This window comes from Myxine glutinosa, chromosome 2 (genome assembly GCF_964187855.1).
Source record: "Myxine glutinosa chromosome 2, kmMyxGlut1.1, whole genome shotgun sequence".
NCBI lineage: Eukaryota > Metazoa > Chordata > Myxini > Myxiniformes > Myxinidae > Myxine > Myxine glutinosa.
The window spans coordinates 178151711-178164153 of record NC_136262.1 but is presented as its reverse complement, the minus strand read 5'-3'; the positions used below and the strand labels follow the sequence as shown (position 1 = coordinate 178164153).

The 12443-nt window shown below is 49.8% G+C and overlaps 1 protein-coding gene across 2 annotated transcripts in view; it reads left to right on the top strand.

Moving 5' to 3' along the window:
- The window catches only part of LOC137421049 (uncharacterized), a 104825-nt gene that overhangs the window by 18538 nt on the left and 73844 nt on the right, over positions 1-12443 (top strand). Inside the window, exon 2 of one of the 2 annotated variants that reach the window (XM_068106722.2) lies at positions 11135-11224. The exons of the other annotated variant lie outside the window; for it this stretch is intronic. Coding sequence (XP_067962823.2) covers positions 11152-11224 — 73 coding nt within the window. The 5' untranslated portion in view covers positions 11135-11151. The remainder of the gene's footprint in view (positions 1-11134; positions 11225-12443) is intronic. 2 annotated transcript variants of the gene reach the window in all.

The following is a 12443-nucleotide window of genomic DNA, read 5'->3' as shown; positions in this document are numbered from 1 at the left end:
AAATACCCAGAATACCTCTGGGGAACATGCTTAAATGACATCATCAAAATGGCTGCCAAAATTGTAAAGTTTGGCATTGTGTACAGGTGCTGACGTGGTACCTAACCGTTTATATAGTAGTTTTACTGTCAAGAGAAAAAACATCAGCCTTTTCCTGAGATGAACACTTTCATTTGTGGAGAACCAGAGAATAAAAAGAAAGGAATAAAACTTACAGCAGCGAATATGAAGCCAGCAGAAGTTCGTGAGAATGTGCTTACAAGAATGGTTCCGATTACAAAAATGATTCCCAAATACTTCACCGTGCAGTTAGTATTATTCGCAGAGGCATAGAAAAATTACAAACAACAACTGACTACCGTAATACCCAAGAAATTGATCTTAATGCATCAGCTGCGTTTAATTTAAATATTATTTAAATATTATTTCAATATTTAAATTAAATTATGAAATTAATTTAAATGCATTTAAATGCATTGCATGCATTTAAATTAATTTATTATTTAAATATTATTTAAATATAATTTTGAATATTATTAAATATAATTAATAATATCATTTTTAAATATTATTAAATATCAATATTATTAAATGGAATATTTAAATCAGATGCTCGTATCATTTTATTACAGATCAGGACACAGGGACCCTCAATGTAAAAATAAAATTCAAAAACTTAATAAAAATGGAGGCCATCTTGATGACGTCACTTGAACATGTTCCCCCAAGGGGATTCTGGGTATTTTTGGTTTGTGAAGTAGTCAGGGCCCATATACTTTATAAAAATATCAAAATTAGCTGGTAGGAAGCTAGTTGCCACCTCACCCTCATTTTCACGCTCAATCTGCAGCCCTATAGACCATGGGTGAGCAAAATACGGCCCAGGAGCTGGATCCGGCCTTGTCTATTACTCGTGTCCGGCTCGCCATGACTCCCAGACCAGACTATATTTCTCCGCCTTTAAAACAAAAACCAAATCGTTCCGTTGAGATCAAAATGGTTATTTGAACAAATTTGAAGCAATAACATTTGGGGGACTCCACATTCTCCTCTCTGGTTGTTTCCGCACCCCATCCACATGATGAATGTGACAGACACATATTTAAAGACTACGTTGTGCAAGTATATGTTTCGAAACTCTTACTTCATCAGACTTTGGGCAAACTGTGAAACACAAACTCGCTAGTCACATCTCTGTGATTATCATGTGGAAAGGTGTTAACGAATTACAAAACAGAGAAGCGACCCGCGACGATATGTCGAAATTCTTATGTTGCCCACCCGTGGCCTCTACCATTGTATATACTAGGGCATGCCCGTACTATATCTATATCTAAAATTATATCCCCCCCCCCCCCCCCCCCCTCTATTTACATGAAATGGTTTGGTCCAAAGCGAACGGCTTGCGGAGTTTGGTAAAGAAATCGCCATAGCATGCACAAACGCGCAGGAAAGCGAAAGAATCGCAAATTAGTTTTAATTAGTTTTAAAACATCGTTTAACGCCAACATAGCGGCAACATAGTTTGCCAACGTGAAATAAATGAATACGCTCTCAAATGTGCCGTCCGAGGCAGAGTCTGTTCGCCACGTTCGGCACACGTGATAGCTCGCTGCTCTCTGATTGGTTGAATCGTTTTTTGGACATAGCTCGGTAACTACTTCTCCGATTAATATGAAACCTTGAAAAGGCACATCCACGGGTCCCCAGCAATATACCTGGCAAGTTTAAAGTATATCGGACCCGTGGTTGTCGAGAAACAGCGGTCACAGACATACAAACATACAAACATACAAACATACAAACATACACACAGAGATTACTGGAATTATAGATAGATAAAGAAATCGTGGTGGCAGCTGTGTTTTTCGGGTTACCATAAATAAGGAAATAGTGGTGGCAGCTGTGTTTTTCGGGTGACCTTCAATAAAGAAATAGTGGTGGCAGCTGTGTTATTCGGGTTACCATATATGAATAAATAGTGGTGGCAGCTGTGTTATTCGGGTTACCATATATGAATAAATGGTGGTGGCAGCTGTGTTATTCGGGTTACCATGAATAAAGAAATAGCGGTGGCAGCTGTGTTATTCGGGTTACCATAAATAAGGAAATAGTGGTGGCAGCTGTGTTTTTCGGGTGACCTTCAATAAAGAAATAGTGGTGGCAGCTGTGTTATTCGGGTTACCATATATGAATAAATAGTGGTGGCAGCTGTGTTATTCGGGTTACCATGAATAAAGAAATAGTGGTGGCAGCTGTGTTATTCGGGTTACCATGAATAAAGAAATAGTGGTGGCAGCTGTGTTATTCGGGTTACCATATATGAATAAATAGTGGTGGCAGCTGTGTTATTTAGGTTACCATAAATAAAGAAATAGTGGTGGCAGCTGTGTTAATCGGGTTACCATAAATAAATAGTGGTGGCAGCTGTTATTCGGGTTACCATATATAAAGAAAGAGTGGTGGCAGCTGTGTTAATCGGGTTACCATAAATTAAGAAATAGTGGTGGCAGCTGTGTTATTATGGTTACCATAAATAAAGAAATAGTGGTGGCAGCTGTGTTATTCGGGTTACCATATATAAAGAAATAGTGGTGGCAGCTGTGTTATTTGGATTACTACAAATAAAGAAATAGTGGTGGCAGCTGTGTTATTAGGGTTACCATATATAAAGAAATAGTGGTGGCAGCTGTGTTATTAGGGTTACCATATATAAAGAAATAGTGGTGGCAGCTGTGTTATTATGGTTACCATAAATAAAGAAATAGTGGTGGCAGCTGTGTTATTCAGGTTACCATAAATAAAGAAATAGTGGTGGCAGCTGTGTTATTAGGGTTACCATATATAAAGAAATAGTGGTGGCAGCTGTGTTATTCAGGTTACCATAAATAAAGAAATAGTGGTGGCAGCTGTGTTATTCGGGTTACCATACATAAAGTAATTGTGAAATCTGTTATAAAATTTAATTATTGTGTCGCATGACTCGGTGCGTACCGCACACCTCACCACACGTCATTTCAGAGGGATAGGTATCTTTGACCATTTCGGTGTCTTTTGGGTCTTCATGGTGTTTTGGTTCTTCAGGGACATTTGGGTCTTCAGGGTATTTTGGGTCCTCTGGGCCTTCAAGGGTATTTTGGGTATTTGGGGTGTTTTGGGTCTCCGGGGTCTTTTGTGTCTTCAGGGGCTTTTGGATCTTAAGGGTCTTTTCTTTCCTCTAGGTCTTTAAGAGTCATTGGGGCATTTTGGTTCTTCAGGGTATTTAAGGATCGTTTGGGTCTTTAAGGGTCTTTGGGGTCTTCAGGGTGTTTTGGGTCTTCAGGGTGTTTTGGGTTTTCAGGGTGTTTTGGGGCTTCAGGGTCTTTTGGGTCTTCTGGGTGTTTTGGGTCTTCGGGGTATTTTTGGGTCTTCGGGGTATTTTGGGTCTACGGGGTGTTTTGAATCTTTGGAGTATTTTGGGTCTTTGGGGTCTTCAGGGTTTTTGGGGTCTTCAGGGGCTTTTGGGTCTGAATGGTCTTTTGGTTCCTCTGGGTATTTAAGGGTGTTTGGGTCTTTTTTGGGTCTTCAGGGTCTTTTGGGTTTTTGGGGTGTTTTGGGTCTTTGGGGTCTTTAGGGTATTTTGGGTCTTTAAGGGTATTTTGGGTCTTCAGGGGTCTTGGTGGTCTTAAGGGTCATGGGGGATTTAAAGGGTCGTCAAAGGTCTGAGGGGTCTCAGCAGTGTAAACGTAATTAAGAGGGTTAATTAAGAGGGTGTTAATTTTAATTGAAGAAGAAGAAGACGATTTCGTCGCATATAAACAAACAAACATACATAACGACATAACTAACCATATACGTTTGCTCTATTATAATAAGAATAGTTAAGTATAAACGGGTGTAAATGTGGTTTCAATGAATAGTCAGAATATAATATTATTTTATCATGGAGGAAATGAATGAAAAAAGGCAGCAGGTTTGTAAGTAAGCAAAGGGTGTTGGGAAGGGGAATACACTTAGATTAAATAAATAATAACAAAAGTAGTAACAACTGGAATAGCACTCGGTGGAGAGTATAACTTCTCCGGCGGAACCATTTACGTTTTGTATCCCTGCAGGGTCTGTATCCAAACATTAACCAAATTCTAATCAATTCGTCCTTGTCACACACCCAACCTGTCTTCCAAGTTTCGTCCGAATCTGTCCACAACTTTTTGAGATATCGTGCTGTATATCGTTTTTAGCCCAATCAGTCAATGGTGAAAAATCTACTACAAATGCATGAGATGTTTGTGTGTGTGTGTGTGTGTGTGTGTGTGTGTGTGTGTGTGTGTGTGTGTGTGTGTGTGTGTGTGTGTGTGTGTGTGTCTCTGTGTGTGTGTGTGTGTGTGTGTGTGTGTGTGTGTGTGTGTTTGTGTGTGTGTGTGTGTGTGTGTGTGTGTGTGTGTGTGTGTGTGTGTGTGTGTGTGTGTGTGTGTGTGTGTGTGTGTGTGTGTCCCTTCATCAGGCTAGGTTTTAAAGGCTTTGAGTTGTGCTTTAGGAGGGATTTGAGTGGTGGTGTTTAAGGGGCAATCTTTGAACACGACTGTGTGTCAACCGGTTAAAAGACCTAAAAGACTCTGAGGGCCCAACAGACCCCAAGGACCCAAAAGACCCAATGGACCCCAAGGACCCAAAATGCCCAGTAGACTGTTAAAGACCATGAAGACCCAGAAGAACCCAACGACCCAGAATACCCCAAGCACTCTTAAGACCCAAAATACCCCAAAGACCCAAAATACCCCGAGGATCCAAAAGACCCAAACAACCCCAAGGACCCAAATGACAGAGGACCCAAAACACCCTAAGGACTCAGAAGACCCCCAAGGACTCTGAAGATCCAAAATACCCTGAAGACCCAATAGGCCAAAAAGACCCAATGGACCCAAAACACCCAAAATGCCCTGAAGACCTAAAAGACCCAAAACATCCTGAAGACTGTTAAAGACCATGAAGACCCAAAATACCCTGAGGATCCCAAAGACCCAAAAGACTGAAAAGACCCTGAAGACCCAATGAACCCCAAAGACCCAAAATATCCCAAAGACCCTGAAGACCCAATGAACCCCAAACATCCAAAATACCCAGAACACCCAAACGACCCTGAAGAGCCAAAGGATCCCAAGAATCCAAAACACCCAAACAATCCTGAGGACTCAAATGACCCAGAGGACCCAAAATACCCCGAGGACCCAGAAGACCCCAAGGACTTCGAAGACCCAAAATACCCCAAAGACACAAAAGACCCAATGGGCCCAAAACACCAAAAATACCCTGAATACCCCAAAGACACTGAAGACTTTTAAAGACTGTTAAAGACCTAAAATACCCAAAATACTCCAAAGACCCAAAGACCCCAAAAGGCCCCAAGATCCTTAAAGACCCAAAAGACCACGAAGACTCTGAAGACCCCAAATACCAATAAACACCCCAAAGGCCCAAAATACCCCAAAGACCCCAAAAGACCCTGAAGACTTAAACACCCAAAAGACCCCGAAGACCCAAAATACCCCAAAGATCCAAAATACCCCAAAAACCCTTAAATACCCTGAAGACCGAAAATACCCCAAAGACCCTTAAAGACCCTGAAGACCCCAAGGACCCAAATCACCCAAAGGACTTAAAATATTGACAAGTCCCTGAAAACCCAAAATACCCCAAAGACACCAAGACCCTTAAAGATCCAAAAGACCACAAAAACCTCAAATACCCTGAAGACCCAAAATACCCATAGGATCCAAAGAACCTTAAAGACCAAAAAGAGCCCGAAGACCCCAAAAAATCCTCGTTACTGAAAGGATCAAAAAGACCCTGAAGACCGAAAAGACCCCAAATAACCCAAGCCCAAAAATATCCAAAAGACCCTTAAAGACCAAGAAGACCCAAAAAACCCTGAAGACCGAAAATATCGAAAAGACCCAAAAGACTGAAAAGACTCCGAAGACCCAAAATACCCTGTAGACCCTTAAAGACCCAAAATACCCCAAAGACCCAAACAATCAAAAAGACCAAAAATTTCCCAGCGCCACTTAAAGACCCTGAGGACCCAGTGGACCCCAAATTACCCATAAGACACAAAATACCCCGAAGACCCTTAAATACCCCAAAGATCCAGATTGAGGACCCAAAATACTGGAATGACTCAAAAGACTCAAATGACCCAAAAGACACCGATGAACCAGAAGACCCAAAAGACACAAAAGATGCTGAAGACACTGAAGACCCAAAAGACCCCAAGGACCCAAATGCCCCAGAGGGAAAAAAAGACCCCAAGGACTGTGAATACCCAAAATAAGAGTAATTATGCCTCTTACATTGGAATTGTAGACGGTGGCTTGCAAACTGAGCCTCAAGGTCAGTGCACATGAGCGGTATTTTTTAATCAAAATAAATACAAGGCACAGGGAGGTGAAATTTGCTGCACATGATGTGCAATGTGCGCAGAGTAAAACGAGTGTTCATTTACGTCTGTAGGATGTCTAACAAATAAAGATGATATTGTAGTGCGGTGCTATGCGCACGACTTGTCTTGCCAATAAAGGAAGCAACAACGAACGTAATCAAAAGAGTCTTTATTCTAAGGATCACAATATAGCACTGCCGTGCTTGGGGCTGTGTGCCCCGTGTATATCCCGAGGCCACGCCTACCCCTCGGGCGTGGCCGACACCCTCCTGGTGCGCGGAATGATGTCATCGCACCAGCGAGCCATCGTGTCCGCCACACGCGCCCCCCCAGAATTCCCGCGCACCTGAAGGGTCAGTTTGCGGGGCAAACGGATGACCCGGCCGAAGCGCCCTCTGGCGGCTGGCGGCGTCTGGGATGCCGGGATGCCACCGGCTGCCCCTGGGATGGTTGCGGGGCCGAGGGGCGGCATGCCGGCGGGGTTGGGCAGTGATGGGGGTCCGCCCGCCGGGGGGCGGCCCCGACACGGGGGCTGAGCCACTGGCGGGGGGTGGTCCACGTCGAGGTGGGCCGGTTTGAGGTGGTCCACGGAAACGCGGTCAGGAGGACCGCCGATGTCCAGGGTGAAGTGCTTCGCCCCGGACTCCAGCACGCGGAAGGGCCCGTCGTACGGGGGCCGCAGCGATGTCCGGTGGGCATCGTGTCGGACGAACACGTACTCCGCCGTGCGAAGCTCCGGGGCGACGTGCGTTGGCGGGTGCCCGTGGTGCGCCGTCGGCACCGGGGCGAACCTCTGGGCGGTCTCCTGCAGCGCGGAGCGCTGCTGCGCCGCGGACCATGGTGCCGTAGAGTCGGGGAGGAACTCGCCCGGCACCCGCAGCGGTTGTCCGAAGACCAACTCCGCCGCGGATGCGCGCAGGTCGTCCTTGGGCGCCGTCCGGAGGCCCAGCAGGACCCAGGGGAGCCTGTCGACCCAGCCGCCGTCACGGAGGGTGGCCCGGAGCGCGGCCTTTAAGGAGCGGTGGAACCGCTCGCACAGGCCGTTGGCCTGGGGGTAGTAGGCCGTGGTATGGTGCAGCTGGACACCGAGCCCCCGCGCGACCGCCCCACAGAGCTCTGAGGTGAACTGGGGGCCGCGGTCGGACGAGATGTCCGAGGGGGCACCGAACCGGGCAACCCAGGTGGCGATGAATGCCTGCGCGACATCCGCCGCCGTCGTCGCCGCCAAAGGCACGGCCTCCGGCCACCGGGTGGTGCGGTCCACCATGGTGAGGACGTGGGTGAAACCCCGCGAGGGGGGCAGAGGTCCCACCAACGTTCGGGCACCGTAAATGGGGCCAACGGGGCCTGGGTGTGGCGGTGCACCTTCGCGTGCTGGCACGCGAGGCATGTCCTGGCCCAGCCGCGGACGACCTTCCGGAGGCCATGCCAGACGAACTTGTCGGCGACCAGCCTCTGGGAGGCCTCCGTGCCCGGGTGGGACAGGCCGTGGATGGCGTCAAAAACCCGGCGCTGCCAGCCCGCGGGCATGATGGGGCGAGGCCGCCCGAGGGAGACGTCGCACAAGAGGGCCATGCCCGCGCCGTCGAACGGCACCTCGGTGACGCGGAGGCCCGTGACGGCGGTCCGCAAGGCCTGGACGTCGGGGTCGGTGGTCTGGTCCGCCGCCACCCGGGCATAGTCGATGCAGAGGTGGACTGCGTGGGCGACGGACCGGGAAAGGCAATCCGCCACCGGGTTGTCCTTCCCCGCGACGTGCCGGATGTCCGTTGTGTACTCGGACACGGCCGCGAGGTGACGTTGCTGCCGGGCCGACTACGGCTCGGCGACATTGGCCATCACGAAGACCAGGGGCTTGTGGTCGACGAAGGCTGTGAACGCACGGCCCTCGAGCAGATGGCGAAAGTGCCTGACCGCCAGGTGAAGCCCGAGCAACTCGCGGTCGAAGGTACTGTACCGGCGTTCGTGCGGGCGGAGCTGCCGGCTGAAAAACGTTAGCGGTTGCCAAGCTCTGCGCACCCATTGCTCGTGTACCGCGCCCACCGCGTAGTCCGACGTGTCGGTGGTGAGGGCGATCAGTGCATCGGGCACCGGGTGCGCGAGCATGGTGGCGTTAACCAGGGCAAGCTTCGCGCCCGCGAACGCCGCGTCCATCTGCTCGGTCCAAGCGACGTCACCTTTGCCCGGCTTCCCCCGGAGGGCTTCGTGCAGGGGGCGCAGGAGCTGGGCGATGCGGGGCAGGAAACGGTGGTAAAAGTTTACCATGCCCAGGAACTCCTGGAGCCCCTTGATCGTGCGGGGGCACGGAAACCCCTTGACCGCCACCACCTTTGCTGGTAAGGGGATGGCCCCGTGCCTGGTGACGCGGTGCCCCAAAAAGTCGATCTCGGCGACGCCGAACCGGCACTTGGCGGGGTTCACGATCAGGCCATGCTGGCCCAGGCGTTCGAAGAGCGTGCGGAGATGGTGGAGGTGCTCTTCACGGGACGCGCTTGCGACGAGGATGTCATCCAGGTAGACATAGACGAAATCCAGGTCGCGCAAGACGCTGTCCATCAGACGTTGGAACGCCTGAGCCGCATTCTTCAAACCGAAGGGCATCCGAAGGAATTCAAAGAGGCCGAATGGCGTAATGACGGCCGTCTTCGGGATGTCCTCCGGCCTGACGGGGACCTGGTGGTAGCCGCGTATGAGGTCCATCTTGGAGAAGCAGGACATGTTCGCCAACCGGGCGGAAAAGTCCTGGATGTGGGGGACCGGGTAACGGTCGAGGGTGGTGGCATCGTTGAGGCGGCGGTAGTCCCCGCACGGCCGCCATCCCCCGCCAGGCTTCGGCACGATGTGTAGCGGTGACGACCAAGCACTCTTGGAGCGCCGCACGATGCCCAGCCGCTCCAGCAGAGCGAACTCCGCTCTCGCCACCGCGAGCTTCGTTGGTTCGAGGCGGCGGGCCCGGGCGTTGACCAGTGGCCCGACGGTGGGTATGTGATGTTCCACACCGTGCTTTACGGCCACCGCCGAGAAGGTGGGCCGCGTGAGGGCCGGGAAACTGGCGAGGAGGCGGGTGAACTCATCCGCTGCCGGAAGTGTACAAACCAACCTCGCCGGGACCGAACCGCTCAGCAAGCCGCTTGGCGAGCCGCTCGGTGAGCCGCTCAACGAGCTGCTCAGCGCGCAAGCAAGCGAGCTGAACATTTCAGCCTGGACAAGGCATCTGTTCTTCACAGCTACCAACAACCCGTTTGCACAGAGGAAGTCCGCACCGAGCAGTGCCATGGGGACACTGGCGGTTACGAACGTCCACGTGAAGCGTTGCCCTCCGAACCGCAGGGAGAGGCAGCACTTCCCGAACGTGCGTATGAGTGTTCCGTTGGCTGCAAGCAACGCGGGGCCCCGGCCCGCGGTGTGCTTGTCGGACGTAGAAGCAGGGATAACGCTCACCTGCGCACCCGTGTCGCATAGGAAGCGGCGCCTGGACAAGGTGTCCGTTATAAAAAGAAGGCTGCCGGAATGGCCGACGCTCAGGGCCGCTACCGAGCGCCGGCTTTGTAGTTTCCCGACTTGCCGAACGAGCACGCCGGGCGACAACTCCTCGCCTTGTGGCCAAACCTGGCGTGGAAATGGCACCAGGTTTGCGGCGAAGGCGGAGGCCGCGGTTTTCACGGTGGTGGTGGGTGGGGCGTGGCGGCGGCCACGCGGTGTGCATCAGCCTCGAGATCCACGAGGTGTGGTGCATCAGCATCAGCGTCAGCCCCGGGATCCGCGACGGCCGCACCGAAGCTCGCCCGCGTGTCACACGCCGCGAAAAACTTGTCGGCCTCGACGGCCAGCGCGCGGGGTTCCTTTATCTTGGAATCGGCCAACGCGAGGCGTACCTGGGCCGGTAGCTGGCGTAAAAAGAGCGCCCGGAATAAAAAATCCGGTGCTTTGTCCCCCAGTAGCGACAGCATATGGTCCATTCGGACCGATGGTCGCGTGTCGCCGAGGTCGGGAAGGTCCAGGAGACGGTCGGCCCGTTCGTCCTCTGTGAGGCCGAATGTGGCGATGAGGCGACGCGTGAGCACCTCGTATCTGTGGTCGGCCGGTGGGTTCCGCAGGACGGACACGACGCGGGCGGCTGTGCCGGGCCCGAGGGCGGCGATGACGTGGAAGTAGCGCGTCTCGTCCGCCGTTATGCCACGAAGCTGAAACTGGGCTTCTGCCTGCATAAACCATATCTCCGCCTGAGCTTCCCAAAACTCAGGGAGTTTCACCGTTGCCGCGTTGCTGCTCGTCATGGCGCGTTCTGTAGTTCAGCGTCGGCTGAACTAGTCGAGGTCACCAATGTAGTGCGGTGCTATGCGCACGACTTGTCTTGCCAATAAAGGAAGCAACAACGAACGTAATCAAAAGAGTCTTTATTCTAAGGATCACACTATAGCACTGCCGTGCTCGGGGCTGTGTGCCCTGTGTATATCCCGAGGCCACGCCTACCCCTCGGGCGTGGCCGACACCCTCCTGGTGCGCGGAATGATGTCATCGCGCCAGCGAGCCATCGTGTCCGCCACAATATAACCACCCCTGACACTAGGCCCAGACTTCAGACTTTGGCATGCACACGTGGTTGTACCATCAAAAACTGTTCCAACCCGTCATTTTTGACGGGCTTCATACTAGTTGTCTAATAATGGTTGTAATCTGGTTTATGTTATACGGGTTTGTTTTCCTGTCTCACAGAAACTGCGAGGTCAATCATGAATTTTGAACACAGAATAACAAGAGCTGCGATATTCCTCCTCGTTGCGATGTTTCATTCTTCCAAATCAGGTGAGGGTGCTTTACCAGCCTCGTTTAATGTATTGAATCATATCTTGTAGTTGTTATAATCTCACGTAAAGAAACAAACTGATAACGTACCGGAATATTTTGTCCGAGTACTGCTAAACCGAAGGGTTTTGAAAGTGACAACAATGCGATTTGTGTCCTAGTGTTCAAACATATAATTTAATTGAAATAAAAAAAGGATTTTAAAAGTCGGAGAAATAATTTTTTCAGACGTTAATCGCTGTTGATGCTAACGTCTTTTACACCACTGTCTGTTGATTATTAAAGAAAAACATTTTTACCCTGCGCTCGCGAAGCGAAAGGCAAGGTTAAGCATTCGGGTACGTACGTATGTGTCTGCATTTCAGTAAAGTAAAGTGTGTGTCGTGTCAGCATTTTAAAAATTCATTTTCTCGGCAACCGTTGGTCCTGGTCCGATGGACATGAAATTTTCACCATGGGAGGGCCTCCTCCTGCAGAATATTTTAGTGAATATTATGACGTCACAGGTCACGTGGTACGGGCGCCATCTTGGAAAAACCAAAAAAAATCACCTCTATATCTCAAAAACCGCTGCACAGAAATAATTGAGACAGGTCTCATTGCAAAGAACTCTCCATGCGGAATAACATATGTGAATGATGACGTCATAATTCCACAAGTAAAAACCTTTATCCGATCAGGATGAAATTTCTTGAGCATCTTCTCGGTATAAATTGATGCAGAAATAAAATTACAATGACGTCGTAGGTCACGTGGTTCGGCCGCCATATTGTGTGGAGTGAAAAGCCTGAAAAACCACTAAAATCCAATTTTCTCAAAAACGACTGAACAGGTCGAGGCAAAACTTTGCAGGCAGAATCGCATACCCATGACGAACAAAAAAGTCAGCGAGCATGTCGTCATGCATCACATGGTTTTGGAGTTATGACGTTTTTAAGCATAAACTTTTAAAACCTAGCTCCTCCCTCATTTTTGATGATATCGAGGGGAAACTTCACAGATTTGTTCAGCATATCAGTCTACTAAAATGAACTTTTGGAATTTGCGATTGATCACGTGTTTTGGCAGATATGGATAATTAAACGAAAATATTTTAAAAAATTATAACTCTTGAACCACTTCATTGATCGACGTGAAACTTTATATTATAGTAGAGGTAATGAAATGTAACAAGTGTGCACAAATTTCAAGATGATTGGATGTACGGTCTGGAAGCTAG